This window comes from Rhinatrema bivittatum, chromosome 4 (genome assembly GCF_901001135.1).
Source record: "Rhinatrema bivittatum chromosome 4, aRhiBiv1.1, whole genome shotgun sequence".
Classification (NCBI taxonomy): Eukaryota; Metazoa; Chordata; class Amphibia; order Gymnophiona; family Rhinatrematidae; genus Rhinatrema; species Rhinatrema bivittatum.
The window spans coordinates 327242946-327268358 of NC_042618.1; the positions used below are offsets into that span (position 1 = coordinate 327242946).

Below are 25413 nucleotides of genomic sequence, written 5' to 3' on the forward strand. Positions count from 1 at the left end.
ACCTAACACCCATTGTATAAGCGGTATACAAATAATTTTAAATAAACAAATAGGTTTTGGGTGAGGCTTGCATCCAGGGCCTAACTTTAACCGATGTGATGTCTTCCATGAACTTTGGTATATAAAAACAAATAAAGAAATAATAATAAAGAAATAAATCTGTTTTTACTTATTTCATTACGAGGGGGAAGGGCAGGGGGTCTGGAGAGACCCCTGGGTGTTTTGGTAATACTAGGAAGAGATATTCAGGCCACTGGGGCCCGTTAAGAAGATGGGCTACAGGGCAATTTTTGGGCCTACTAACCTGTGGTATTTTTCCCCTCGATATTTTCCTGTGGGGGAAAATACGGTAGAGTTTACTAACTTGCGATACTTGGTCCTACAGTTTAGTAAATCCCATTCTATTTTCCCACTCAGGGGTGAAAACCACAACTTGGTAAATGACCCCCTTAGATTCTGAACCCTCTGGAACAGAGGAATACTACAGTACCTGAATTTAATCTGCTTTGAGGTGGCTGACCAGTCACGAAAGGCAGAATATACATTTAAAAAAATACATTAAAAATATGAAATTTACCCCTATATGACTACTAGGAATAGATTACTCTGCTGAAATATAAGACTTCTGTTTTTCAGGGATTATCTTAAATATCCCCATTGGACTATAAAAATTATTGCTATTATGTATGCAATAAAAAGGCTTAAGCAACAATATACTGTAAGGCTTTATTTTCCATTTCCTGAAATGAGCCTGAGATGCCTTCCATTTGCATTTCAGATATATGTGCTATCAATTTCTTAGGGCAATAATATAGATTAGACACCGAAATAGTCCAAAATGTAAACTTTTATTTGAGTGGAGACATATATTCATACAGGTGCCCGACTGGCCGAGTTTCGCCCCTCTTGGGGCTGCTTCAGGGGCTGTATGGAGAGGTTCTCTTTTTCTATGTCACAACAATGCGCTTACGATTAATACTTCAATTATCTAATAATTTCGATAGAAGTACTGACACGCATAGTCTCCGCTCTAGTTTAAACCAAAATTAGAATCGTAAGCGCATTGTTGTGACATAGAAAAAGAGAACCTCTCCATACAGCCCCTGAGGCAGCCCCAAGAGGGGCGAAACTCGGCCAGAGTCGGGCACCTGTATGAATATATGTCTCCACTCAAATAAAAGTTTACATTTTGGACTATTTCGGTGTCTAATCTATATTATTGCCCCAACGGCGTTCTTAGACAACCTACCCTCCTGCTTCATCAGTCTATCAATTTCTTATCCAGGTGCTCTCATGCTGCTGATTTTTCAGCGCATTTTATTTAAAAATTGCATATGTTATAGGTTTATCTATGTATTTGTCCATCTGTCTGTGGAACTAATGTCGAAGATGGAACTAGTGGGCAGGTGGACATGAAGAAAACAGAAACACAGGAGTCATCGGCAAAGAGAGCAGCAATGCTGGTGAAATTCCCAGGTCCTGCCAGTCGAAAAACAGATGGAGCTGTATAGATAGCCGAAAGTACAGTCTGGGGGTACATAGAACATTTTTATTTTGATATATAAATGCAAGACTGATCCCCTTGTGACAATGGTGGCATACAAGTTTAGCTTAAGATTCCAGTTCCTCTTTTTCTGTGTTGCTAAGTTGTATCTTTATCTATACATAAGTATTTCCTGCTTCTTGACCTTTCACATATAAGAAAGAACATAAGAATTTCCATGCTGAGTTAGACCAATGTCCTTCGAGCCCAACATCCTGTCTCTGATAGTGGCCAATCCAGGTTGGAAGTATCTGGCAGAACCCATAAAGTAGATCTAATTCCTAATATTTGCTCCCATGGATATCAATAGCTTTCTTTAGTCTATTTGGATAATAGTGTGTTATGGATTTTTCATCCAGGAACTTGTTCGAACCTCTTTTAAATCCTGCTATGCTATTCAAACCTTGATCACGTCTTCTGGCAACTGATTCCACAGCTTGAGTGAAAAAGTACTTTCTACAATTTGTTTTGAATCTACTGGTGTTTAGTTTCATGGAGGGGTCCCCTTGTTTTAGTATTATTTGTAAGGGTAAATAATTGCCCTTTATTTACCTGTTCCACCCCATACATGATTTTATAAACTTTTATCTTGTCCCCTCTTAGCAGTCTCTTTTTCAAGCTGAAGAGCCCTAGGCTGTGTAGCCTCTCATCACATGAGAGATATTACATCCCCTTCATCATTTTTGTTCCCCTCCTCTGCACCTTTTCTAATTCCGCAATATCTTTCTTGAGATGGGGTAACCAGAATTGCATACGATACTCAAGTGCAGTCGCATAATGACTTGATACAGAAACAATACAATATATTTTGGTTTTATTCTCCTCTTTTTATTGGATCATTCCTAATATTCTCTTTGCTTGTTTGACGCCATCTCAACATATTGTCCACAAGGACTCCAAGGTCCTTTTTCTGGGTAGTAACTCCCAATACAGAATCCAGCATCATGTACCTGTAGCTGGGATTATTTTTTCCTATGTGCTTTACAAAAAACAGAGCACCACCTCTCCAAAAAGCACAAAAAAAAAAAAAGAGAAGGAACAAACTTATACACAAAACCACATTTATATATTCAATAACAAAATCTGAGAGAGGGACAGTATCAGAAATAATTGTGCCAAAAATGTAATCCACTATCTCTCGCCCTCAATGGGCCTCAGGCAGAATCAGCATTCATAGCATTCTTAAATCAATCATTTACCATCACACTCAACAGTTCCTAACCTGAAAGAATATATATATATATATATATATTTTTTTTTTATTAATTTCCTAACAAATAAACTTTTTAATAAAAAAATTATTGTTATCACATTACAGTAAGAAATACTTAACTCAAACAGCGATCAATCTTTACTCAAACAACGATCCATCTCAAGGGCTTTCAACTCCGCCATACGTTCTATTGGTATTCACTGTCCACATGGCATTCATTGTCCACCCGACATGGATCATGTTTCGGCACTACTGCCATCATCAGGGGTTGAACTTCAAAAAATCTTTTTCGAACAGATGCCTCTCATATGATGAAGGAGAAAATCCTAAAATAAAAAATCACAACTAAAACACCATTAAAAGAACTCACACACCACAAACTCCACAAAGACTACAGACACTCAGTACCTCTACTGAACGTAACAACCACATCAATGTAACCGCCAATTCAAATGAGCCCAAAACCTCTTCCTCTATTTAAATGGTCAAATGGAAGTGTCGCTAATACAAAGAGTAGAAATGTCAATCACACGCAAGTTCACCAAAATCCTAAAAACAGACCAATCTATTTCCTTATTCAAACCTTTTGGTGCAACAGTGTCAAAAATGTAAATCCACCTCTGTTCCTGCTGAGTCAGATATCTGTCAAAGTCGCCACCACATGATGAACGCTTGGGCTATTCAATGACTGAAAAAGTAAGATCATTAAAGTTGTATCCATTTAAGAGGCTATCTGAAATTTACCTGCAGTTGGTGAGAAGCTTCTTGCACCCACTGAGAAGTCGTGTTTTTCCTGTATTTTCTTGCCCTGGGAGAGTCGGACGCCGGGCTCCACCCGACGTCATAAGGAGGTGCCGGAAGAACTTTGCATAAATAGCGCTTTCCCTTTGAGACCCTCAGAGGCTATTTGAAATTTACCTGCAGTTGGTGAGAAGCTTCTTGCACCCGCTGAGAAGTCGTGTTTTTCCTGTATTTTCTTGCCCTGGGAGAGTCGGACGCCGGGCTCCACCCGACGTCATAAGGAGGCGCCGGAAGAACTTTGCATAAATAGCGCTTTCCTTACGGCATGTCGCCGAACTGGCGCGTCGCTGAAGCCGCGCGCGCCCCTTGGGCGCACGCGGCTTTGCCCGACTTCACCCGAGTTCGGAAGAGTTCGAAAGTTTGAAGGTTTCGACCGGTCGACGGAAGTGAGTATTGTTTCTCTTTTAATTCGGAAATAAAGGAATAAGCGACATAGTGCAAGAATTTGGTTGAATTTCCCTAGACCAACATGCCTGCAAAGAGGAAGGGGAAAATTCGGGTTTTCCCTCCAGAGCCTGTGCCCTCTACCTCAACGCAGTTGGAAATTCAAAAATTTTTGACTCAACTGGGAAAAAAGGGAACTGATGAAACCGATGGAGCTATCTTGGTAGGAGATACAAGAAGCCCCCCGGAAGAGGTATCCCTTAGCCCTGACACTAGATCTCCCCCGGTCCAAAGCACCAACGAGGAACAGGCAGTTCAACTATCTATCCTTAACAAGGAACAGAAAGCTGAACAGGAGGGTGCCTTATCCTTGAATTTAGAAGAGCTGGAGCAAATGACAACAAGACCTGAAAAGGTAACTCTCGAAGCAATTTGGGATGCGGTGAAGAGCATGAGTAATGCTGTAAAAAGTAGGGATGTGAATCGTGTCCTCGATCGTCTTAACGATCGATTTCGGCTGGGAGGGGGAGGGAATCGTATTGTTGCCGTTTGGGGGGGTAAAATATCGTGAAAAATCGTGAAAAATCGAAAAATCAAAAAATCGGCACATTAAAACCCCCTAAAACCCACCCCTGACCCTTTAAATTAAATCCCCCACCCTCCCGAACCCCCCCCAAATGACTTAAATAACCTGCGGGTCCAGCGGCGGTCCGGAACGGCAGCAGTCCGGAACGGGCTCCTGCTCCTCAATCTTGTTGTCTTCAGCCGGCGCCATTTTCCAAAATGGCGGCGAAAAATGGCGGCGGCCATAGACGAACACGATTGGACGGCAGGAGGTCCTTCCGGACCCCCGCTGGACTTTTGGCAAGTCTCGTGGGGGTCAGGAGGCCCCCCACAAGCTGGCCAAAAGTTCCTGGAGGTCCAGCGGGGGTCAGGGAGCGATTTCCCGCCGCGAATCGTTTTCGTACGGAAAATGGCGCCGGCAGGAGATCGACTGCAGGAGGTCGTTCAGCGAGGGTTCCGGCGCCTCGCTGAACGACCTCCTGCAGTCGATCTCCTGCCGGCGCCATTTTCCGTACGAAAACGATTCGCAGCGGGAAATCGCTCCCTGACCCCCGCTGGACCTCCAGGAACTTTTGGCCAGCTTGTGGGGGGCCTCCTGACCCCCACGAGACTTGCCAAAAGTCCAGCGGGGGTCCGGAAGGACCTCCTGCCGTCCAATCGTGTTCGTCTATGGCCGCCGCCATTTTTCGCCGCCATTTTGGAAAATGGCGCCGGCTGAAGACAACAAGATTGAGGAGCAGGAGCCCGTTCCGGACCGCTGCCGTTCCGGACCGCCGCTGGACCCGCAGGTTATTTAACTCATTTGGGGGGGTTCGGGAGGGTGGGGGATTTAATTTAAAGTGTCGGGGGTGGGTTTTAGGGGGTTTTAGTGTGCCGGCTCACGATTCTAACGATTTATAACGATAAATCGTTAGAATCTCTATTGTATTGTGTTCCATAACGGTTTAAGACGATATTAAAATTATCGGACGATAATTTTAATCGTCCTAAAACGATTCACATCCCTAGTAAAAAGACTGGAAAAGAAAGTGGACTTAATGTCGTCTGACTATCAAGGGAATGTAAGTTCTAACCAGATTAAATATGATGAGATTTCTAGAAAGGTTAATGAAAATGAGAAATCTATATCCTCTATGCAAAAGCTTAACTTAATGGTCATTAAAGACCAATTATCCTTATCTCATCGATTAGAACTACTTGAAAATAGAGCTCGTCACTTAAATATTAGAGTTATAAATTTTCCCCAGGTTTTAGGTGAGTTGCCATATATATCCTTTAAAAGATTTCTTAAAGAGGTATTGTCTTTTTCCGAAGAGGATATTCCCTCTATTAATACATGCCATTTTTTCCTTAAAAAGTCTCCAATACCATCTAACTTGACAAATTTCCTGGAAGATTCGTCTCTTGATGTGATCCATAGAAACACCTTACTTGTTTCTTTTATCACACCTAAAGATATAAGTAACCTAATGAAAAAGTATTTTCAAAAATTTCCTACTTCCTTTCATGGTCAAATTGTTAAATTATACCCGGATTTGGCTCCCATAACAAGAGTAAAGCGCAAAGAGTTTCTTATGTTTAGACAAAAAATTATTTCAATGGGTTTTTCTTTTTTTTTGCGCTACCCTTGTAGATGCGAGATAAAAAAAGGGGATTATGAGTATGTATTTTTCCAAATTGAACAACTTAAACAGTTTGTAGAGGCTCAACTCCCCATTACATCTACACCTTTGCTTAATAATATACCATCTGAAGAGATGTTACAGAGTAATGATCCAGTGACATAAGGCTATTGTTAAAAGAAACCAGTTTGAAACTATGTAAAGCCATACAAGTATAATTAATTTTCCTGTTTAGTGATCTCCTATAAAAATTGTATTTCCTTTTTAGCCTCTAATGTTATTCCTGTTTTGGATAATTATCCTATTTTTTATTTTCAGATATACAATGTATGATATACAATGTATGATATAACTGGTTTTCAAATTTATTTCTGAAGTTTGAAAGTTTCTGTATATTTGAAATGAGAAAATCAAGAAATAAAGAGTAAAAAAAAAAAGTTGTATCCATTTAACAAGCAGCGTTGGACTATAGGTGCCTCTACATGTAAACTTGTGATTGCATTGCGATGTTCGATTAATCACGTGCGCAGAACACATTTAGTTTTTCGTATATACAACAATGGGCAAGGGCACCAAAGACTATACACCACCCCCATGGATGAACAATCGGTCAGAGTACCAAGCTGAAAATTACCCTTTTTAGAAAAAGGAAACACATCTCCTGAAAAAGATTGTGGACATACCGAACACCTATTACATGGATAATGCCCATCTCAAAAAGCAGGAGCCCTAAAAGAGCCACAACACTGATCATCGAAATTGGAGTGGACCAAAACATCTCTAATATTTCTGCCATGTCTTAATGCTAATATAGGACTTGTTGAAAAACCCTTATGTAAACCCAAAACATACCAATGTTTTTTAATGCTATGTTGAACATGATGGATAACTGAAGAGTAAGGTAAAACACAGACTACTCTAGAGTCCTCATTGTTTTTAGAAAGTATAAACAACAAATCGCGATTCACCCAACTCGCCCTCTTATAAGCTTTTTTAAAAATTGATAAGGGATAGCCATGCTGTGAAAAAAGACGGATCATTTCCTTAGCTTTATAGTTATAGATGTTAGAATATAATCTACGTAGGCACAAAAGTTGTCCAAAAGGCAGATTAGATCTAAAATATTGAGGATGACAGTTGTCATATCACAAAAGAGTATTCCTGTTGATTTACGATGAATCGTAAACTGAAAACCATTTGTATTAGTCGAAATAAAAATATCTAATATGGTAATCCATGAGAACTAAACGCAGAAGAGAAGCTCAAATTGCAATCACAATTTCCCAACCATTGCATAAAGGACAAGAAATCATCTTCACACCCATCCCATATGAACAAAATATCATCAATGTAGCGTTTCCATAATTGAATGTGATGACGAAAAGGATTCACAAGAAGCCATTTCTCTTCAAAACAGCCCATGTACAAATTGGCCACATTGGGTGCCATTGTGGCACCACATTAAATTTTTTCGCATTCCCTGGTTTTGTCTGTGTTTCTTTTTGTTTGTTGTTGTCTTCTCTCTCTCGCTCTGGTGGTCTTTTTTCTTTTCTGTTTTAATTCTTTCTCCCTCTTGTCTCTTTCCTTCAGAATGAATATTTTAATACTCTCTTCCTTCTCACTTCTTTTCTTCATCTCCTCTTTCCCCATTCCTCCTCCTTTCTTTTCTCTTTCTCTTCCATGACTCATCCCCTTCTTCTCACATTATTTTCTTGAATTTGTCTCTCTCCCTCCCCATCTATCCTCGGGCTTGTTTCTCTTCCGATTTCCCTCCCCATCGGTTTTTTTCCTCCCTCACCCTCTCCCTCCAGCCTGTAACATGTCCTCTAATCTCTCCCTTCCTCAGTCCCTAGTCTTCTCTCTCACTCCCCCAGCCCCAGTGCACTCTCCCTCTCTCAATCTCTTGTCCTCTATCTCCTCCTTCTTGCACCCCTTCCTTCCTTTCTACCGCCTCATCCTGGGTCCTCTGTCCTTCTGCCTCCCCTGACCTCTCTCTAACTCTGTCTCCCATCCTAGGTGAGGCCTCCCTTCCTTGACTCCCTCTTCTTAAATTTCCCAGCCCTGAAAAGCTCTCCCCTATCTCCATCATTCCCTTGAAAGTTGAACCTGACAATGGATCACTGGTATAGTCTGGCCTCCCCTTCCCTGATCATCCCTGCCATGTTGCCACCTGTCGTCCCCCCCCCCCCCCCCATATTTCCAGGTCAACCCTCTGCCCTGGCCCCCACCCCATCCCCTGATCTCTCTGTCCCCTGACCCCAGTTCACTATTCCTTAGTTTTTTATCCTCTGTATCTCCTCCTTGCATCTCTTTCCCTTCCCAGGTCCTTTATCTTTTACGTTTATTAAGATTTCTTAATCACTTAAATGCAAATGCACTAAGCGATGTACAGAACACATCATACATAATTCAAAACATAAACAAACAATAATCAAATAGATGCCAGACAAAGATTTCAAAAAATCAGTAGAATCAATAAAAATAGTACAAAGTTAAAAGATTAAAAAGATAAGAAGTAAAAAAAAAAAAAATAGGTCCTCCCATCCCGTTTGGTCTTCCCTCTACCTGAGCCCCAGAAAGTTTTCCCATACATCCCACACCCTTACCCTATCCTGTCTTCAAACACTCTCACTGTTTTCCCCTCTTTCCTCCCTTCCCCCAGAACACTCACCTTGTTCACTCTTTCCCCCAAACACTCACCTGTTCCATGTTCCCCCAAATGCTCTAACCCTATTCCCTCTTCCTCCCAAACACTCTTATCCTGTTCCCTCTTCTCCCCTCTTCCGAACACTCTTAACCTGTTCCCTCTTCCTACACTCAAAGCTCTCACCTTATTCCTCTCCCCCCTTCTAAAAAAAGCCTCACTCTCCCCAAAACTCTCAGCCTGAGCCCCTTCTCCTCCATCCAAAGTTCTCACTCTGCTTCCCTCACAATCTTTTACTTTCTCCTCCTATCCCCTGTGCAGGAAGCCAACTCTTTCGATCCTCATCAGCTGGCAGGAGAAGCAGCACTTAATATAGTGTGTCTGCTTCCTTCCCGCACAGGGCCAGTCTCATGCTGTGAGTTGACCAAATCTGGTGGCTCATAACAGGAAGAGGAAGCATGCCTGCAGTGGTGGTGGGCCACAGGGCCCAGACAGAAAGACCACCAGCAAGAGAGAGTGCAGTGGCAGCGGCAGTGGACCGAAGCTCAGTGGCAGCAGCCACTGCGATAGGCTGTGGGGGGAAGGGGTCCAGGAACAATAGCATTGGGCCAGGGGAAGAGGAATTTCAGTGGCAACAGTGGGGCCACAAGGGGGGGAGAGAACTCAGCAGTGGCAGGTCCTTGGAGGGGAAGAGGAAATTTGGTAGTAGCAGTGTCAGGCTGCAGGGGAAGAGGGAGTTTGCAGGAGCTGCGATAAACTGGATTGTATATCTTGGGCTCAGCTGTATGACACTTCCCCTCTGGAGTTGCTAGAGTGGAAGAACTGTGCACAAGAGAAAGAGCAGTTGTGTGTGATTGAGCATGTGTGTGAATGAGAGAGAAAGCATGTGTGAGTGAAGGAGTGTGTGTGAGAGTGAGAGAGAAAGCATGTGTGTGTGACTGAGCATGTGTGTGAGTAAGAGAGAAAGCATGTGTGAGTGAAGGAGGGTGTGTGAGAGTGAGAGGGGGAGTGTATGTGTGAGATCCAAATGAGTGATCATGAGGGAGGGTGTGAATAAGGATTTGTGTGTGTGTGTGTGTGTGTGAGAGAGAGAGAGAAAACATGTGTGAGTGAAGGAGTGTATGTGAGAGTGAGAGGGGAGTATATGTGTGAGATCCAAATGAGTGATCATGAGGGAGTGTGTGAATAAGGATATGTGTGTGTGTGTGTGAGAGAGAGAGAGAGAGAGAGTGTGTGTGTGTGTGTGTGTGTGTGTGTCTGTGTGAGAGAGAGAAAGAGGAGACAGTTTTGCACAACTCCTCCCTTTGCTAATCCATGATAATCTCAGGACATCTGGAAATCAAATGTTCTCAGGTATAGAGAGCAGGGTTTTTTTTCAATCCTTATTGGTTTTAATTATTGGGTGTTGTTTTGTTACAATTTCAGGCCAAGGAGGCCTTAGGCCAGGACCTCCTACCTTCTGATGCCGGGCCCCGAGCTCAGTCCCTCCTGCTGTTGTGGTGGTAGGCAGCCCTCTTCACGGCCGTACTGCTGCCGTGCGTCCCGGTCCCTCCGGCGTGGCAAGGGGTCTCCCTCCGCTGGCCCACATTTTCTCTCCTCTGGCAGCGCCTGCTGCCACGTGGCCCATGCCACCGCCTTCCTCAGCGTCCTTCTAGGTGCAAGCAAGCGCACCGCACGCCAAGATTTAAAGGGGCTGTGGCGGGAAAAGCTCCTACTGATGACATGAGTGGCTCAGAGTATTTAAGGCAAGTTCTGCCAGTCAGAGCTTGCCTTAGTGTAGTTCCTGAGTTGTCGTGTTCCTGATCCTGTTCCAGTCTCCGTTCCTGCTCTGCCTTTGTTCCTTCGCCCTGCTCATTGGACTGACTTTGGTTTGACCCCTGGACCAGACCCGACTATGAGTTTGCCATCCACCTCTGACCCTTGGACCGGACCCAACTACAGGTTTGCCACCTCCCTCTGATCCCTGGACCGGACCTGACTTCTCTTGTTGCCTGCTGTAGCCCCTGGACTGGGTCCTCGCTGTTCCTTGTCTCGCTGCATGCCTGGCCATCCCCGGGATTATCCACGCAAAGGCCAACCTAAGACCAGGTGGCCTCGGCACCCAAGGGCTCAACCTGTGGTATTGGCTGGTATTGGCGAAGTTCCTGTTTGCCTCTGCTTCCCATCCGACCTCGCCTCCCGATGGTGGGGACCTGTGGAGGGTCTTCCCTCACAGGTAGCACTAACCCACCTCAGGCCAAGGGTCCACATCTGCAACATGTTTGATGTGTTTGCTGTTTTGAAAGATTTTATTGGAGTTTAGAAAATGTTTATATGAGTTTTTAATTATTTGATGTTATTCTATTCATCAACTTATTTGAAATATTCATTTTTTTAGTATGGTTATATTATTATGATTGATGTTTTATCTTTCTTGATTTTATATTTTATGAGGAATGGTGATGGTTCTGTTTTTCCATTGTTGCACTGCATACAAAGTCTGGCTTGTTGCGGTTTGCAGTTCAGTTTTTGTGTGCTAATTTCTTTTATACTTTATGGTCTCTTTATTTTGTATTTGGTAAGGATCTGTCTGTGTTCTGCATGTGTGACCAAGGTTAGTTATTCTGCTAGTGTTTGTGTAGGAATCTGTAGCAGCTTGGCTTGTTCTGTTTTTCTAATAGTAGGTGTATTGGTATTTTAGGGCTTGGTATAATATATGCATTGCAGTGTTGCCTTTTCATAGGTAGGGTTGTTACTGTGACTGCTGATTGATAGTGCTGTTTTTGTTGTACTCGGGAGAGCAGTGGACCCTTGGGCCGGCCTGGAAGGAGAGAATCTTTACTAGGAAGGCCGGGAGGAGGAGCTGGAGCTGGAGAGGCGAGGTCTTCACCCTCGCGGACCCAGGGTCCCCCCAAGAGGAGCCCGTAGGGACTGGGCCGCGGGGACTACTACCAGAGGCCGGGGCGCCGGTGGCTACTGGAGCTGGGGCAGACAGAGTTCAAGAGTCTTAGGAACAACCCGGAGTCAGGAACCAGGTATCAGCAGCAGGACTGGAGGGCTGAGGCAAGAGAAGTCAAGAGCAGGTCCGAGGTCGTGGCAGGCAGCGATCAAGAGTATCAGGAACAAACCGGAGTCAGGAACCAGGTATCGGCAGCAGCAGAACAGGAACGCAACTAATTCGCAGAAGGAACCTCGTTGCAAGGTGAATCAAAGGAGCCAGACGCCAGGTAATATACTCTGCTGGCGTCTGACGTCACTCCGAGGACGGTCCGGGACTTCCGGGTGTGGGACCTTAACTGCCCTGCTTACGCGCGCGCGTGGCAGATGTGGTGGGCGAAGTTTAGCGGGGCTTTCGGCGGCGTCCTCACGAGGAGACGCCGAGACCATGCGGCCTACCGAGCCAGGGCAGCTGCGTTCCTTACCGCGGTCTGGAAGAAGGTAAGCGGCCCCGAGCCTGACCGAGGGGGAGGTGGTCGGGAGCGCAACAGTTTTGGTATGGGAGATTTACTATATTATAATTGTAATAATTCAGTTTACTCATGGCTTTCTGAATTCAAGCTCACACCCAACATGTGATACAATAGGCCAACTACCATTTGGGTTCCATTTGTCTTTTTTTTTGCTTTTTTGCAGGATTTTCTGGTTGGCACCACAGCAGTGCACATAAATATAATATATGCATGTTGTTGCTATAAGTGGTATTTTTACCTCATAAAACTGTACTTTGAATGTTCTTTTTCATGTGTAACTCCATTTGAATGGGGCATACAAAATGTGAGATGGTCTGGCACCTGGATGAGCCAAGTGCTATTCTCTTGGTAGGGTTCAAAAAGAGTTGGATCAAGTAGATGGGGTAGTGATACTGGACCAGGAGGCAAGATGCATGTGTAGAATGGCTGAGCTGGATAGGGATCGCTCCCCAAAAGAATCCCCCCCCCCCCCAAATGCTATCCTCACTCTGAAGGCCATCAAATCTTCACAAGAGACCACTGTTCTGTTCGTACGTCTCACTTTGAATGTCAAAGTGGCCCCTAACCCCCTACATTCATACCTAAACCCCACCTCGAGTTACTTGGTGGGCCTACCATAGGGATACAAATACCTACCTAAGGGGATGACATTATGGCCAGTCTCTCTCTCTCTCTCTCTCTCTCCCTCCCTCCCTCCCTCTCTCCCTCCCTCCCTCTCCCCCCCAAATAGGCCCCACAGGAGACATCACAAAAGGCAATGATACCTTACTGCACAGTCACAGCAGCTAACACAACCCAAAAAGGTGTTATTAAAATCAGCTGTGCAATAGCTCTTTGCAGACAGGCTAACCCAGCCCACTCTCCACTCCTCCTATTTTCTGAATTTGCGTCACACCATACAATATGGTGCTATCTCATGCATTAACAGGGTGTTTCGCATGCAAAAACACCTTATTGCATTTTGATAAATGACCCCCATGGAGAGGTCTCATATGGTCAAAAGAAGCACCTAAAGCCTTACCAATCTCTATTCCAAATTTAAACAAAGGAAGAGAGGGGGTGGTGACACACATGAACCCATCACAGCAATTCCCTCTCTATACAAGCTCAGAAGTCAGTGTGATGTGGGCAGCCAGCTTGATTAGTTATTTTATCTGTGGCTGCTAGAGCTCCTCCACTACTGCTGCTCCCAACAATCAGAATGAGCTTTATCTAGTGATCAGTGCATGCATTTCCTGTCTCATTCAGCCTGGTGATAAGTTAGAGGATGAAAGTACTCAAAAAAGGAACTTCAGGAGGGGGGAGATGAGGAGGTGCTGTGTGCAGTCACTACCACCTTTAACAGTAGGCATGGGGGTATGCTGCACGGAGCATTAGGTCCTATCAAGAGCAACTTGCTGGGCAGACTGGATGGACCATTTGGTCTTACCTGCCGTCATTTACTATATTACTATGTTACCGTGTGTGCTGTGCAAAGGGGGTTCTGGCTATCCATACTATGTCGTTAATTCCCACACTCTGGAGGCTTATGCAGTAGCTAGGAAGAAAAGACATGCATGATTACACATGTTCTTAAAAAGGAGCTCCTATACATTTAAGACCCTCTGCTGGCATCTCGTATTGCTGAGAGGTGCTAAGTGTTATGGTTAAGTGTGTTTTGGTGGATCCTTGGATGCTGTGGGAGATGCCCACTCCCATGGGGAGGTGCCCCGTGAGGAGCCACAGCACTGGGCTAGACTCGTAATGCACAAAACACAGTTAGTTCTTTATTGAACAGCTTGAAGAGAGCCACCAGAGGTGGCAGGAGTGAGGCAGTCTAGTGGTTGCAGTCTCAGGGACCTCGGCAGAGGGAGCCCTTCTCTCCTTAGTGACATCAGGAGGTTCCACAGCAGGTTTCCCAGCTAGGAGATACTGTGGATGAGATAGACTGAGAGTTAGAGTACTCACTAGGTGTTTGCTGTTGGTATTCGATTCCACCAGGTATGTTGAAGAAAGTACAGGCACCGAGGCAGGGAGAGCAGGCCCTCGAGCAGCGAATACCTGTTCCCTGTAAGGCACCTGAAATAAAGCAGAGGGCCCCCGAGGAGCAGGTACCCAGGTTAGCAGTTACCCCGAAGGGCAGAGAGAGAGCTTCCAGCGGCAGCACGGAAGCGGCAGAGTAGCGTAAACAAGAACGAATTCGAGTCCTTGCTAACTCAATGAGCTAGCAAACTAGTGAAGGTAATATACCCGGATGGCGTGATGTCAGCATGAGGGAATGCCCTCGAGGTTCGCACCAAGGGTGGTATAAAGACATGGGTTGCGCACGCACGTGCACCCTAGTAGATACCTGGGAGGAGCAATGGCAGGAGGCTGCACCATAGCCATTCCGGGGACGCTGGAGAGGTCGGCTTGTAGACACTAGGGATGTGCAGAGCAAAAGTTTAAGTTCATATGTCCATATGTCCAAAGGGGGTCCCATTTGCGGTCAATATGGACATAAACAGAATTCAATGAGTTGAGTATATGTCCATATGTGCAAATAAAATGTAAACCCCTCACCCTCCTTAATCCCCCCCCCCCCCCCAAGACTTACCACAACTCCCTGGTGGTCCAGCGGGGTCAGGACGCCATTTCTGACCAACTTTGCAAGGAGCACGTGACGTCGGCGTCACGTCGGAGTGACGCGGCGTCACGTGATTCCCCGCGGGTTCGCGCCGGAACGCTCGTTCGGCCCAAAAGGAACTTTTGGCCAGCTTGGGGGGGCCTCCTGACACCCCCAAGCTGGCCAAAAGTTCCTTTTGGGCCGAACGAGGGTGCCGGAGGGAACTCGCGGGGAATCACGTGACGCCGCGTCACTGCGACGTGGCGCCGACGTCACGTGATTCCCCGCGGGGTCGCTTCCGGGATCCTCGTTCCTTTTGGGCCAAACGAGGATCCCGGAAGCGACCCCGCGGGGAATCACGTGACGTCGGCGTGACGCCGCGTCACGTGATTCCCCGCGAGTTCCCTCCGGCACCCTCGTTCGGCCCAAAAGGAACTTTTGGCCAGCTTGGGGGGGCCTCCTGACCCCCCCAAGCTGGCCAAAAGTTCCTTTTGGGCCGAACGAGCGTTCCGGCGCGAACCTGCGGGGAATCACGTGACGCCGCGTCACTCCGACGTGGCGCCGACGTCACGTGCTCCTCGGAAAGGCTTTCAGAAATGGCGTCCTCACTCCTCGCTGGATCACCAGGGAGTTGTGGTAAGTCTTTGGGGGGGATTAAGGAAGGTGAGGGGTTTAAATTTTTATTTTGGATCAACAATCGCGATTTCCAACTTATTCAACATAGCTATGTTGAATAAGTTGGAAATCCGATCGTTTATGTCTCATCACTTTTTTAAGTTAAAAAAAAAAAAGTAGCGTTTTACATTTATGTTCAATACGAATGCACACCCCTAGTAGACGCTGCGGTAGCCATCTTTCCTAAGTAAGCGGGAGGAGCCGTGAATAAGGTGAGGCAAACGGGGCAAAGCTGTCTAGCATCGACGGACGCAACACTAAGAGCAGCGCCCAGATCCTTGCTTGGACCTGAGAATCAGACTGTGTGGACTTTTCCATGATACGCCCGATCAGGTTGGAAGGCATACTGGCTAGGAAACGTTATAAATGCATGATTTTTAATTGTCTGTGGGGAGGGCAAGGCCGGGGAAGAGTTGGGGAACGCAAGGTTGATAGGCGCCCTTGCACCGGCCCTGCAAATCTGTGCACAGCAATGGCTGACTGATTCACACCGTATCAGCAACAGTAAACTCACTTTGTTCCCAAAAAATGACACTGGGAAGCAAACCAGAAAAAGTGCACTGTCCACATAAATACACATTCTTCAAGATCAAGTGGCATGCAGTGTCACTATGATATATGTTTGTATTAAAGCCTTCTTTCTCACTGCAAACAAGTAATAAAGCAAGGCAACTACTGAAAATCCCATCTGCTCTCCTACATGATGGACTGCATTGCTTCCTGCTCTGAAATGGCCTAAACTCTAATCCTTATCTCCTGGCAAGCAACTGAGTGATCAAAATATCAAAAACAATGCCGACATTTTATTTTGCTTTAATGTTATGAATTAATGCATGTATAGCAATCAAGGCCCATCTGTATGCATCCATCTAAATCAACATTTCCACATGGCCAATCAAACGGCGGCTGTCGAAATGTCCTGATTTGGTTGAACTGCGCTGTATAATTTGCCTTCTGGAGGGAAAAATAAATAACTCCCTCCCCCCAAAAAGTATTACTTTCATAACATTCAACTAGCTGGCATCTAAGCCCTTCACTGCTTCGCCAGTACTGAAACTAGCAACTAAGAGCAGAAGTAAATTTTCAAGAGATGCGTCTGCAAAAATGCCGTGTGCATGTAAAATAGCACGCACATGAGTATACGCTATTATAAAAAAACCCAGCAACATACACATGTACATCAGAGACTGTGAGTAAAATTGCACATACAAAAAAAGGGCGGGCCAGGGGCATTCTGGGGAGGGGCCACCATGTCTGTGTATAAATTGATATTTTAAAACCAGACAAAATGACATGCGTCTTTTACTTGCGTGTATTTACTTCTGTTCAAAATCAGGTGTAAGTGATCGTAAACGTCATAAAAGTGAAAAAAATGACAGGCTAGAGGATCTGGCTGGAGATGGACTGGGTGAACTGATAGACTAATTGGTAAAACTGGTTATTTCATTGCCACGAGCATGTTGTGAAATACCCTGACTTAACGTGTGTAAAAGCCGACTTACGAGGGGAAAAAGCATCAAATTAATGTGATTAAAACCTACACGGATATCCTTGGAAAACAAACACACAGATATATGAGTTTTACACACTAATCTGGCTAATTTCCAACTGACTCAGCTAAGTAGCTGTTGCGGTTCTGGCCGCGAGCCCCGCGACCAGACCCTTACCTCCGTGTTTCTGGACCTGTTCTCGCTTTCACCGGCCTAGTTCCTGTCTTGTTCGGCCGCGCCCCGGACAGGGCCGCGCTGCCGGGAAGCCTTCTATGGACGCCCTGTCTCTAGGCGCGCGCCACTTGGGCGCTTTTCTAGGTCGTTTCCTGCCAGTGGTGACTCCGCCCAAATTCTGACGTCAGACGCCGCGGCCTTGATAAGCCGGTCGCGGCCACCCAGTCTTTGCTTTGCAACGGGCTTACCTACCGGATCCCTTTTGCACTGTGCCCCGGAGCGTCCTGCTTGCTATTCTCTCCGTTCCTGCCTGCCTGCTACGGTACCTGCTACAGTTCCTGCCTGGTTCCAGTACCCGAGTCTTGCTACAGTACCTGCCTGGTTCCTGTTTACTTGCTACAGTTCCTGCCTGGTTCCAGTACCCGAGTCTTGCTACAGTACCTGCCTGGTTCCTGTTTACTTGCTACAGTTCCTGCCTGGTTCCAGTACCCGAGTCCTGCTACAGTTCCCGCCTGGTTCCAGTACCCGAGTCTTGCTACAGTTCCTGCCTGGTTCCAGTACCCGAGTCTTGCTACAGTACTGATCTACTGTCCTAGTCTGGATCCAGTTCCCAGTCTTGATCCACTACCGCCTAAGTCCCAGCGGCCGGGCCCCTACGGGCTCCTCCCGGGTGGGCTTTGGCTTCCAAGGGTGAAGCCAGCTAAGTCCCAGCGGTTGGGCTCCTACGGGCTCCTCCCGGGGGAGTACCAGCTTCCAGGGTGAAGAGCACCTCTACGTCCTGCCTGAACATCTGCCTCCCGGCCTGTGGTATACTAGAGACCTTTGAATACCTTTCCCAGTCTCCTGCAGGTCGGCCCAAGGGTCCACTAAACTGACATTCCCTAACAGTAGCACCTTTCCTGCTAATTAGATGGACAAATTTGAATTTATTCATATAGGTAGCAGCATTTATCAGGCTACATTCCAATTTTTATCCGGTTAAGTAGCAGAGGCCTACATAGCCAGTTAAGTCTGAAAAGTGTTACTTGACCATCTAATAGCTCTTTTCGGACTTATCCAGCTACATATCACTACTTAAATTGAATAAATCAGCGTTTATGAGCTTGTGAACTTGACTTTAGATACGTCAGCATATGTGTGCGCATATGTACTTGTATTTTATAACCTGCGCCCATAATCACGCGTATATGGCACATGAGAGCAGTTTTGAAAGTTAAAGATTTTTGCCATTGGTGAAGAATACAAGAAGCCTATCTCTCTCCCCTTAGGTGATTGCTGTCAGTTGTTCTGGTAGTTTCTAGGGATGTGTATTCATGTTGAAACGACATTAAAGGTAGTTTCAAAACAAACTGAAACCAAAACCCCAACAAAAATTGCTGTTTTTTTTTTCCATTTAATTAAAAAAAATAGCTGGCACCCGTAGCCAGCCTGGTCTGTGAAATCTCAGCACCACTGAAAGTTGAAACATCATTTTCCTATCCCTTAGGCCTTCCCTTATGCCCCTCCCCCCCCCCCCCCCCCCCCCCGATGCTTCTTACCCCTTCCGTAGAATCTCCAAAGACCAAATGGATCAGGAGCAGTCCCCAGTCAGGTCTCAATTTGAAAATGGACCTGACAACCCTGAGTCGGTGCCATACAGTAGTACAACATAATGGAGTCAGCCTGAGGGTGGCTGGTGCCATTTTCAAATGAGGACCCAGAGGAGCTGGAGCAACTGAGATTGCTCCTGTCTTGTTTGGACCTCAGAGACCCTGTGACAGGGATATGAGACATCTGGGGGTGGGGGACACAAGGGAAAGCCTGGGGAGAGGTTCAGTTTTTAAATTTCAGCACCGCTCAGTTTTGGTGTGGTGTTAGGAGGGGGAGATCCTTTTGTTGTTTGATTTTTTTTCCCCATTTCTTTCCTATTCCTTTTGATGTCTATTTCATGTCAAATAAATGAAATGAACAGAATTATCACACAAAATAAAATAAAATAAAATAAAATAAAAATCAAAACACCCACATATTAGAATAGAAACTACAAAGCAGGGTTGTTGTTTTTTTTGTGCATATCTCTAGTAATTCCCTGTTATGAACACCACAAACCAGTTCATTGGAAAGTGGATCCAAACCATCAATTCATTTCATACAAGACCCCATTAACAACCTTGTTCTATATATGTTTACACAGGATGGATGATATCCAGCTCTGTAAAGAAATCACAAGACTGAAGAAGGAGCTGCAGAAACTTGTTTCCATTCCAGGTAATTCAGAGATAATGATGTTGTCCAAAGGTTTCAGGCTAGTCTTGTTCAGTTCAATCAAAAGCTTAAGGTTGCTTTTGCTGTAGAAAGCTCAAATAGCACTCAAATAGCTTTGGTGAAAAGATCATGAAAGAATACTTTGAAAATGTTCCCAATTTCTGTTGCCTTTTACCTACAGTAGAGTGCAATATTCTAGCAAGAACCAGCGGATCCCCTATTGTAAGAGTTCAGTGGAAACTCAGTTCATCTCGGGAGCCTATAATTGATACCTGACCTCTTCATCTACGAATCAGTTTTGTTTATATAATTCAGCACAGGATGTATATTTGTTTTGAAACAATATGAAAAATGCAATGAAACCCTATTTTGTTACCCGTCTCTTCTAAACAGAACAAAAAGAAAAGCCCATTTTCATTTTGAAATGCAGCTTGGGCCCTGTCTCCACTGCCACAGCCACCAAACCCCCCTCCCAGTGCTGCCAAAATAAAAAAAAAAAGTTCACCCCCCTCTTCAGGCCTTTCCCCATCCAACTCCCCTCCCGTCCCTGATCCATCTTACCCCATCTGTGGGTCACATAAAGTTGAAAAAGGGGCAGCAGTGATCCCCAGTCTCGCCTGCCCCCCTTCGGGTGCCATTTTCAAAATAGTATCGGGCAACGATTTTGAAAATGGGATCCAGAGGAGTAGGAGCAGCTAGGGATCACTCCTGCCCCATTTCTACTTCTGGCAACCCAGAAGGGTCCGAAAAGGGTGGAGTAATAGGGGAAGGCCCGAGGTTGGGGGGAATTGTTTTATTCCAGTGGTGCTGGATCAGGTGACTTAACAATGGAAAAACAAGGAACCCAGCTCCTTTTTTTCCTTTTTTTTTTTTTTGTATATTTCCTTTGTTGTTTATTTCAAATAAACAAACAGAATGAAAATAAATAGCAAACAAAACAAAAAACAAATAGAAAAAAACCCCCAAATGAAATGAAAAAATGAAAGAAAACAAAACATTTCCACATGCAACCTTAATATAGCAAAGCAGTAGACGGAGACATAATGAGGCGAAATGGGAATTTTTTTATAAAAAACCCATTGTTTTCTCTCACATTGAGTTCTAATATAAGCTACAAAGAAATAGTTAAAAAGAAATGTTATCACTTGCCATTCATTTCTTGGTGTAACAGGAAAAATCTAGAGACTAAGAGGTCAATATTCAAAGGCATTTATCTGGATAAATATCGACTTTTGAATATCACTGGCATTTATCTGGCTAAAGTTTATCCAGCTAAGTCATTGTTTAGAAAACATTTAGCCAGATAACTAAGGTGCATTTTGGAGATGTTCCAGCGCAGGAATGAGTTAGTTGGGTAATTTATCCAACTAACTCAGATATTTGAAGTTAACCAAATAAGTTTTTCATCTAACTCTAGACATTGCCATCAGCAGGTCTAAAGTTATCCAGAAGCATGTTTCCAGATAACTTTAAGTTTAACTGGATATGTTCAAACGAATATAGCCAGTTAAGTGGCAATTTGGTATTAAAAAAAAAAAAATCTGCCTTACAGGCCTGGTGGCCTGATTCCCCAACCACCACTTCAATGTCATACAAATGGGGCCTGCCAATCTGACACCACCCCCCCCCCCCCCCTCCTCCAAACATTGCCAGAAAGGTAAAGGGCTATGGAACTGATCATCAAGCCTCCCTTGGTCCCCCTTCCCTGCCATACTTATTCGATAAAATACCTACAGCTCCTCCTCATCCCCCCTCCCCCAAGACCAACTCTAATCCTCCCAAATCCCTTACTGCTGCTCCTAGTGGCTTCTGGCATTGCTCTGACAGCAGTGTTGGAAGCATAAGCTACCAGTATTGCAGTCAGAGTAGCATTCTGACAGTAACACTGTTAGCTTATGGTTTCCAAGTTTCTATCAAATCAACACTGGAAGCTGCCAGGAGTGATAATAAAGGGTTTGGGAAGGTGCCAGGGCTGGAACACATGCAATACTGAGTCCTGTTGCATCTCCAACACCGACAGTGGGGCCACACATCTGCAATCACACTGCTACTGCCGCCCAAGCCCGAGATGCCAGATCGAGGACCGCACCAAACTTAAAACTGAATCCTGCTGTGTCCCCAACACCGTCAGTTGGGTCACACACATCCTGCTACCTCCTGACATGTCTCCAAAAGCATCACTGGGCCAGCATTCACTGACACCTTCTGCTTGCCTAGCCCTTAGCAACATCAATGGGGCCAACATGCACTGACACTCTCTGCCTGCCTAGTCCTTAGTAACATCACTGGGGCCAACATGAACTGACACCTTCTGTCTGCCTAGCCCTTAGCAACTTCACTGGGGCCTTGAACTTTCTGTCTGCCTTGCTGTGTTTACCAACACTGGGGCATGTCACATCCTGCTGCCTCCTGTCACGTCCCCAATGACAACACTGGGGTCTGACCAATCCTGCTTCCTTCTATTATGTCCCCAAAGACAACACTGGGGCCTGTTATACCCTGCTGCATCCTGGCTTGAACCTGTCAACAAAACTGGGGCCTGTCACATCCTGCTGCCTCATGCCACATCTAGAACAACAACACTGGGGTTTGACCAATCCTGCTGCCTTCTGTCATGACTCCAACGACAACACTGAGGTCTGACTTAGCCTGCTTCCGCCTCACATGTCCCCATAAAAATACCTGGAGCATGTCACACCCAGCTACCTCATAACTTGCCCCCATCAAGACAACTCGGGCCTATCACTTCCTGCTGTTACGCTCACATGCTTCATTCACCTCAACGCTGGCCAGTCACTGCCACTCTTCACAACAGGGGAAAGCCACCGCTCCTCCTCTTCTGCCTCTAGGCACACATGCCGACTTATGAGGCCCCTGCTGCAGGAATCCTCAGTCATTGCACTCCCCGATGATGTCACATGGCTGGGTATTTAAACCCTGGCCAAGCAACACAGTGTTGCCTCAGCAAAGTCGCCTGGTTCTTTGTCCTCAGTCTGAATCCAGTCTGCAGTCTTGTTTAAACTGTCAGCATGCTCCAGTTTTCAGTTCTGCTCCATTCCAAGCCTGCAGCCTGTTTCAGTCTGCAGCTCAGCTTTGCTCCACTCCTAGCCTTCAGCCTGCTTCTGACTTCAGCTCCACTCCTCTAAGCCTTCAACCTGCATCAGTCTTCAGCTCCACTCTGCTTCAAGCCTTCAGTCTTCAGCTCCGTTCCCCTCCAAGTCTTCAGCCTGCTTCAGTCTTCAGTTTCTACCATAGCCTGTTGAACTCTGTCATGAAATGGCCTGGCCCATGCTATGACTTTCTCAACCACTGTTGATGTAAACCCTAGGGCCTGGCCAACGAGGTTGCACCAATTGTGCCATGGCAAGAGGGGGTCACTTCGTTTGCAACACCTACCGGCTCTGTCACATCCCCAACAACAACATGAGGGTCTGACCAATCCTGCTGTCTCCTGTCATATCCCCAATGAAAACACAGTGGTCTGACTAATCTTGCCACCTCCTGACTTGTCCCCATCAAGACAACTTTGACCAGTTACTGTTATGCTCTCCTCCTCCAGAGGGGAGGAGTCAGCAATCTGCTGTCACTCACCCTGCCAGGAGGGCGGAGTTAGCAAACTGTTCTGCTTTTCTCTTGAAAGGAGGAGGAGTAGCAATCTGTCACGATCTGCTCCTCCAGAAGGGAGGAGTTAGCTATCTGTGGTGCTGACCCTGCCAGGAAGGCAGAGTTAGTAATCTGTAGCGAACTGTTGTTAGATGCTCCTGTAAGGAAAGGAGGTTGCAAGCTGTTATGGGCCAACTCTCCAGGGAAGAGGAGTTGGCAATCTGTTCTATGATACTCTTCAGAGGAGAGGAGCTAACAATAGGATATTGTACTTCGCTACTGAGATAGCAATCTATCATGCCTCCACTACAGAGTAGCAATCTGTTATATATATAGGCTGCTTGCAAGTCCCATAGAAAGAGAAGGTAGCTATCTATATAATACTTCCGTGAGCGGTGTTAGTGGTCTGTGTGGTTGGCTCCCACAGAGTGATAGTAGTGTAAGGAATGACCACTAGGAGGAAATGGTGAAAACCTGGGCCGGTGGCAGATGACAGCACCCTCAGGAGGAGATCCTGAGAGGAACCACCGGCTAGGCTAGAATATGAAGTAAACACAATAGTTCTTTATTAAGCTGGAAGCTGGACCACCAGAGGTGGCAGTAGTGAGTTGAGGTGTCTGGTAGGGCTGAAGTCCTTCTGATACTGGAATATAATCTCTGGGTCGCTGAGCTATAGAGAGAGACTAGAAGGAGTGAGTAGACAAGGTATACTGGATACAAGATGGTACACTCACAATAATAGATGTCTGTAATGGTCTCTATGCCACAGAGTCTTCAGTATATTCAGGAACAGGAGCCGTAGGCGAGCACTGGTTCCTCTAAACAGTCTGTAATAAGAACTCACAATAGCTGTATATGAAATGGCTTCTAGAGTAGAAGAGAGTCTGTAAAAGATTCTTGGAACATGGGCCCTCGTGGAGCGAGTACCAGTTCCTATCTTCAATCTTGCCAATCTAACTCTCGATCTCCGTACCTGCGATAGCGTCTTGGAGGAAAGGAGTTTTCAGAGCTATAGGAATGTAGGCCCTCATGGAGCGAGTACCGATTCCTATGTACAATAGAACTCACTGTGTTCACGTCCGCGATCGCTTCCAGGCAATGAGGAGTCTTCTGAGTATTCTGGCAATCTGAAATCAAGAATAGAGAGCGGAGCCCCATGAGAGGTCTAGAACGGGTAGATGTGAATCAGTTGTTTACTCTTTCGGATAATAGAAAGACTAGGGGGCACTCCATGAAGTTAGCATGTGGCACATTTAAAACTAATCGGAGAAAGTTCTTTTTTACTCGACACACAATTAAACTCTGGAATTTGTTGCCAGAGGATGTGGTTAGTGCAGTTAGTATAGCTGTGTTTAAAAAAGGATTGGATAAGTTCTTGGAGGAGAAGTCCATTACCTGCTATTAATTAAGTTGACTTAGAAAATAGCCACTGCTATTACTAGCAACGATAACATGAAATAGACTGAGTTTTTGGGTACTTGCCAGGTTTTTATGGCCTGGATTGGCCACTGTTGGAAACAGGATGCTGGGCTTGATGGACCCTTGATCTGACCCAGTATGGCATGTTCTTATGTTCTTATGTTCTTAGCCCCAGTGGAGCGGGTACTCCTGGTAAATTTGAAAAGGCCGAACAGTGGGGATGGATTCCCCGGCTGACTCGGCTCGTTGTTGCAAGTATCATGGACTGCCGAAGCAAGTCCCATTGGAGTTCCTTGCTAACTCGTTAGAGGTTAGCAAACAAAGATCTTTTAAAGTGGAAATGGATGACGTCACTATGGGGGGGACGCCCCCGAGGTTCGTGCCCTTGCTGGTACAAGTCTGGAGCACGCACACACACCCTTACGTCATCAGGAACATGGTGGATCCGTAGCGTCAAGCCAGCCCGGGGACACCGGGACCAAGAGGCAGGGAGAAGCCGCGGCTGCAACTGTTCGTCAGAGCCGAAGGGAGTCGCTTCCAAAGTAAAGAGGGTGGAGCGAGGGGCGAGACGAGGCACGAACGCAACAGTTACACTCTGCTGTCTCATGATGTCCCCATCAACAAAATTAGGGTCTGTCGCACTCTGCTGTCCCCTGACTTCTCCCCTTTAACAAAACTGGGTCCTTTCACATCCTGCTGCCTCCTGTCACGTCCCCAACAACAACACTGGGGTTTGACCAATCCTGCTGCCAATTCCTTTTATATTGTCTTTTTTTCTATTTCTTTTCTCTCCATCTATCTTCTTCCCTCAAACACACAGTCAGGTTCTCATTCTCACATGCTTTCTCTCTCTCACACACACACACAGGCTCTCACTGTCACATGCTCTCTCTCATACAATCATTCATACACACAGTCTCACTGGCACATGCTTTCTGACTCTCACACACACAGGCTCTCTCTCACTCCCACATGCTGTCTTGCTCAAGCACAGGCTCTCACTG

General features: G+C 45.7%; 1 protein-coding gene across 2 annotated transcripts in view; it reads left to right on the plus strand.

Moving 5' to 3' along the window:
• LOC115090815 (uncharacterized protein C16orf45 homolog) overlaps positions 1 to 25413 on the plus strand; it is a 135943-nt gene that overhangs the window by 100364 nt on the left and 10166 nt on the right. For both annotated transcript variants that reach the window (XM_029600337.1, XM_029600339.1), the window contains exon 3: positions 19317 to 19390. In XM_029600337.1, coding sequence (XP_029456197.1) covers positions 19317 to 19390 — 74 coding nt within the window. The remainder of the gene's footprint in view (positions 1 to 19316; positions 19391 to 25413) is intronic.